This window comes from Penaeus chinensis, chromosome 36, assembly GCF_019202785.1.
Source record: "Penaeus chinensis breed Huanghai No. 1 chromosome 36, ASM1920278v2, whole genome shotgun sequence".
NCBI classification, from domain to species: Eukaryota; Metazoa; Arthropoda; class Malacostraca; order Decapoda; family Penaeidae; genus Penaeus; species Penaeus chinensis.
Genome location: NC_061854.1, coordinates 27,858,815 through 27,863,814, shown reverse-complemented (window position 1 = coordinate 27,863,814; position 5,000 = coordinate 27,858,815). Strand labels below are relative to the sequence as shown.

Genomic DNA, 5,000 nt, shown 5'->3' with positions numbered 1-5,000 from the left:
ATCGTACTAATTTCTAACTAATGATGAGTTTTTTATTCGATGCTCTAACCCACTAAAAGCCTCCATCTCTCATGAGTACGTTATATTAAATCAACTTCGGCAATCGTTCAATTCAAGCACCAATAGCATGATGATTTAGCTACAGTATACAGCTACATTGTGTGTGTGTGTATATCTGTATAGATAGATAGAGAGATAAAAGGCCCTCCATTTCGTACCCAGAGTGTTAGCGCGTCAAACTGCGGCTGATAAGGAAGGGCATCTTATCAGGGAAGGGTGGCACTGACAAATAATCTCTAAATAGTGAACTGAGCGAGGCCTAGATCCTGCAGTGGATTAAATGGCTGTTGAACAAACGTGTGTGTGTGTGTGTGTGTGTGTGTGTGTGTGTGTGTGTGTGTGTGTGTGTGTGTGTGTTTATATATATATATATATATATATATATATATTATATATATATGTATGTATGTATGTATCTATATCTATATATCACTATAACTATATATATATGTATATAGTTATATAGATAGATAAAGATACATACAAAAATATACACAAATGTCTATACATATATATACACATTTGTGTTTATATATTTGTATATATATGTATGTATGTATGTATGTATGTATTGTGTGTGTGTGTGTGTGTGTGTGTGTGTGTGTGTGTGTGTGTGTGTGTGTACTGTATGTATAAATAAATATGTATATATTGAATATATATAGGTATATATACACATATATTGTTTGTGTGTATATATTGAATATATATATAGTATATATACACATATATATAGTATAATATAATATATATATATATGTATTTATGTATTCATACATACAATATATGTTTGTGTGTGTGTGTGTGTGTGTGTAGTATATATATATATATATATATATATATATATATATATATATATATATATTGTTTATATATATACTATATATATAATATAATATATATGTATATATTTATTCATACATACACTATATATTTATACATATATATGTGTGTGTGCGCGCGCGTGTGTAGATAATGTTTAACTATATATGCGTGTGTGTGTGTGTGTGTGTGTGTTTATTTATGTGGGTGTGATTGTATGTATGTGTGTTTCTAGGTATATGTATATATATATATGAAAATTGTATACATATATATTTTATACATATATATGTATATATACATATATATGTACTGTATATATTTATATAAATATATAATATATATATATATATATTATAGTGTGTATATATATATGTATATATAATATATAAATATGTATTATATATTATATATATATACATACAGTATATATACATATATATATACATACAATATATATGTACATATATACATATATATATTATATATATTATATATATACATATATGCGTGCGTGCGTGTATGTGTGTGTGTGTTTTCGTATTTATGAGTGTATATGTATATATGTATATGTACATATATATATATATATATATGTGTGTGTGTGTGTGTGTGTGTGTGATATATATACATATATATACATATATATATATATGTGTGTGTGTGTGTGTGTGTTATATATATACATATATATATATGTGTGTGTGTGTGTGCATATATGTATATGTATAGATGCGTAATATACATACACATATATGTGTGTGTGTGTGTGTGTATGTGTGTGTGTGTAACCCAGCTATATCTATATCATATTACTATATTCTACATTACACGTTTGTCACATATATATCTCTACACTTACAAATGCATATGCATATACTCGTGATCATTGCATCTCTTCTTACCACACCTCATCATTACTCTACAATAAAGTGTGTGTCTGTCTGTCGTGTCTTTGTCTATGTCTGTGTGTATGTGTGTCTGTGAGAGAGAGATCGCGAGCAGGAGGAGTGGCCGAATCACCGCAGGGTTGCTTGGGTGGATGCATGCGAGTGGTGTCGGGGAAATGACGGATGACAGCCCTGGCCGATATACTGGCAACAGATATGTTGAAATCCTTGAGTTTTCCTACCAACAGTTAGGGCATTGGTGTGTCCAGACAGCAGCCCTATCCATGCCATTCGTGTTGTCAAGGAATCTAAACCCAGTTGAAAACGCAAAATACATGCAGCAAGACCACACTCACAATCGTGTGGCAGTCTTAAATAATGCCTGCGATGTGAAGGCCGTGCCTTGACAGCCGAGTTAGTGCCATCTATGCCTTGGCGCTTTGAATAACTGTGTTTTGGCAGCAGGGGGTGGAAATACAAAATATTAAACTTGAATGTATTACCAGTATCTTTTTTCCTTATTTTGATCTTACTGGAATTTGTCAACAGTCAATAAGTAATATAATAGTAATAATGCTTGTGAGTAGGACCTGTCAAATCAATTGTCTGGCTATGCCACTTGTCTTTTTCTGCAGCATGACAATTGACCCAACATTTAAAAAAAAAATGTATAAGAAAGCCAATTGATCAGTGACAAAGCATTAAAACATAAATTACCTGCGAATTGATAGCCTGTTAATTCGTGATATGCCACTCAGACCCAAAAGTAGGGGGGAATGAGGAGTACCAACAGTTTCCTAGCGTTAACATCTGTATTTCAAAAAGTATCGTTGTGGTCAGAACGTTTAGCATTTTTTTTAACAAACGTTTTCTGTGTAGCTGTACCTGACTTGGTAGTCAGGACAGCTAAATAGATATACAACATTGAAACACAAATCAAAGTGCCATCTCGTAGGCTGTTTTAAAGGTTTGCAATAGTGTTACAGTTGCTGAAGATAAAAGTGAATTTTATTTGAGAGTAACTATATAATTGTAAAAGTATTTTCAATTGTTTTCTGATTTCTAAGCTTAATTCCCCCATAAATGTTAGTTTTACGTATCTATGATCCCTTTTAATGGTTGATACAGTAGGTTGATTTGAGAATTTTTTTTTTACTTAGAAAGATCTTTGTTATTTTATCATATATTGGTTAGTTTTGTAATGTCTTTAATCATTTTCTTCACTATATATTCTTATTATGTCTTTGTTTGTTTACAGTTTGTTTTATTATTGTTCTTGTTTTCTTATGAAAGTTCGAATTATTTCTTATGCACCGTTGTTGATATAGAGAACCACTTTTCCCTCTTATATAATGCATATTACTTTGGTTCATTATCACAGCACTGGTGATGGATATATGATTAATCTTCGAAACGTTTGATAATAAACATAATTACGGCCATGTTAGTCTACCGCTGTGTGTGTGTGGGGGGGGGGGGGAGGGGCGTGCATTCATATTTATATAGATATGCATTTGTTTATATGTATGCAATTTATGTACAGTGTATATTTGTTTATCTATATGTGTAATAGATACGTGTGTGTGTGTGTGTGTGTGTGTGTGTGTGTTTGTTATATATTTATTTTTATCTTCTCTGTTTTTTTTTACAGGTACCCAGCAAGATGGCTGATCCTAATAATGGTGTCATGTTGGCATATCAGTATGTTATGACCAATGAATATGGACTACAGCTCAATCAACCAGTAACACAACTGAAGAAACTTGACGAAAGGAACCAAATCAAAATACTCGCCATTGGCAAGGAGAATACGAAACCAACCAAAGCCTTCCTGTTGATTGGCCAAACAGGAGCCGGTAAGACCAGGCTGTTGAATGCGATGATTAACTACATTATGAAAGTCAAATTTGAGGGTAATTGTAGATATACCGTAAAGGATGAAATAGGCACCATGCCGAAAACCAAGACTGAAAGCCAGACAGAGTTTGTGACTGGTTATCTCATCTATCAGCAACCCGGGATGGCAGTCGATTGCAACTACCTAATCATTGACACTCCAGGGCTAGGGGACACAAGGGGGAGTGAACAGCAGCATAGGATAAAGAAACAAATGGAAGTTTTCTTAACAGACGAGACATTTGAAATCAGTGAACTCCATTGCCTCGGTTTTGTTGTCAATGGAACAATCAATAGGTCTCATGCTTACCTAAAGGAAATTGTTACGGAGTTCGAGTCATTGTTTGGAAAGGACACTATTAAAATCACTAAGATTCTGGCAACACACACTGACGATGATACACCAGCAGTCAGCAAAGTCTTAGATGATATGAATATCAAAGCAGATAAACTATATACCTTTGATAATGGCGTTCTGTACTGTAGTAACCAAGGAAAAAAAGCAGACCTTAGCCAATTGCAATGGAACATTCTTACTAGCAGCTATGAAGAATTTTTCGAAGACATGCTGGTCGCTAAACCATGCAGTCTGAGGCTGTGCAAAGAAGCCATTAAAGAGAAGATGAATCTTGAGAGATCATTGCTGATGTTGAAAAGGCACATAGACAATAAAGTGAAGGCCCTGTTGCAATGTAGGAACAAGCGAAAGCTGTATGAAGAATACTATACCGCCATGAGATGCAATGAGGAATTTGAAGGTGAAGAGACAATCACTGTGAAAGAGAGATTTCCCATCAACGGGCGTTTCACTCACGCCCATAACTGCCCCATATGTGAGCAGACATGTGTATACCCTTGCACTTCTTGGAGTTCTGCATTCTGTAGGTGTCCCAGTGGAGAAGAACCTTGTGACTTTTGTCCTTGCAGCAAGAATGGCCACGAGAAGGAAGGCGAAACAATCGAAAGCAGACAAGAAAAAAGACATATCACAAACGAACAGATGAGAGACAAATACGAAGAGGCAAAAACAAACCTGCAGAATATGGAGGAACTTATGGAAACACTACAAAAAGAAACTGACCACCACTCCAAGCAAATGGCTATTTACATCAAGACAATTGTCAGCCACATTGAGCGAATCAATGAGATTGCAAGGAACCCAAATCGCAAGGCTACTGAAGACTATCTTAGTGAGCTCATTAGCAATGTAAAAGAGACGATGGTAATGGGTACTTCAGATGCATCAGACCAACATTACATAACTGAGATGTTGGATGCACTTCCAGAGCAAATAGACCAAATAGTACTCGAGGTAACAAGCAAGAAGACAAG

The 5,000-nt window shown here is 34.4% G+C and overlaps 1 protein-coding gene across 1 annotated transcript in view; it reads left to right on the top strand.

Moving 5' to 3' along the window:
• Nucleotides 1-5,000, top strand: part of LOC125044572 — a 6,227-nt gene that overhangs the window by 295 nt on the left and 932 nt on the right. Inside the window, exon 2 of the mRNA XM_047641288.1 lies at nucleotides 3,424-5,000. This exon is cut by the window's right edge and continues 932 nt beyond it. Coding sequence (XP_047497244.1) covers nucleotides 3,436-5,000 — 1,565 coding nt within the window. The 5' untranslated portion in view covers nucleotides 3,424-3,435. The remainder of the gene's footprint in view (nucleotides 1-3,423) is intronic.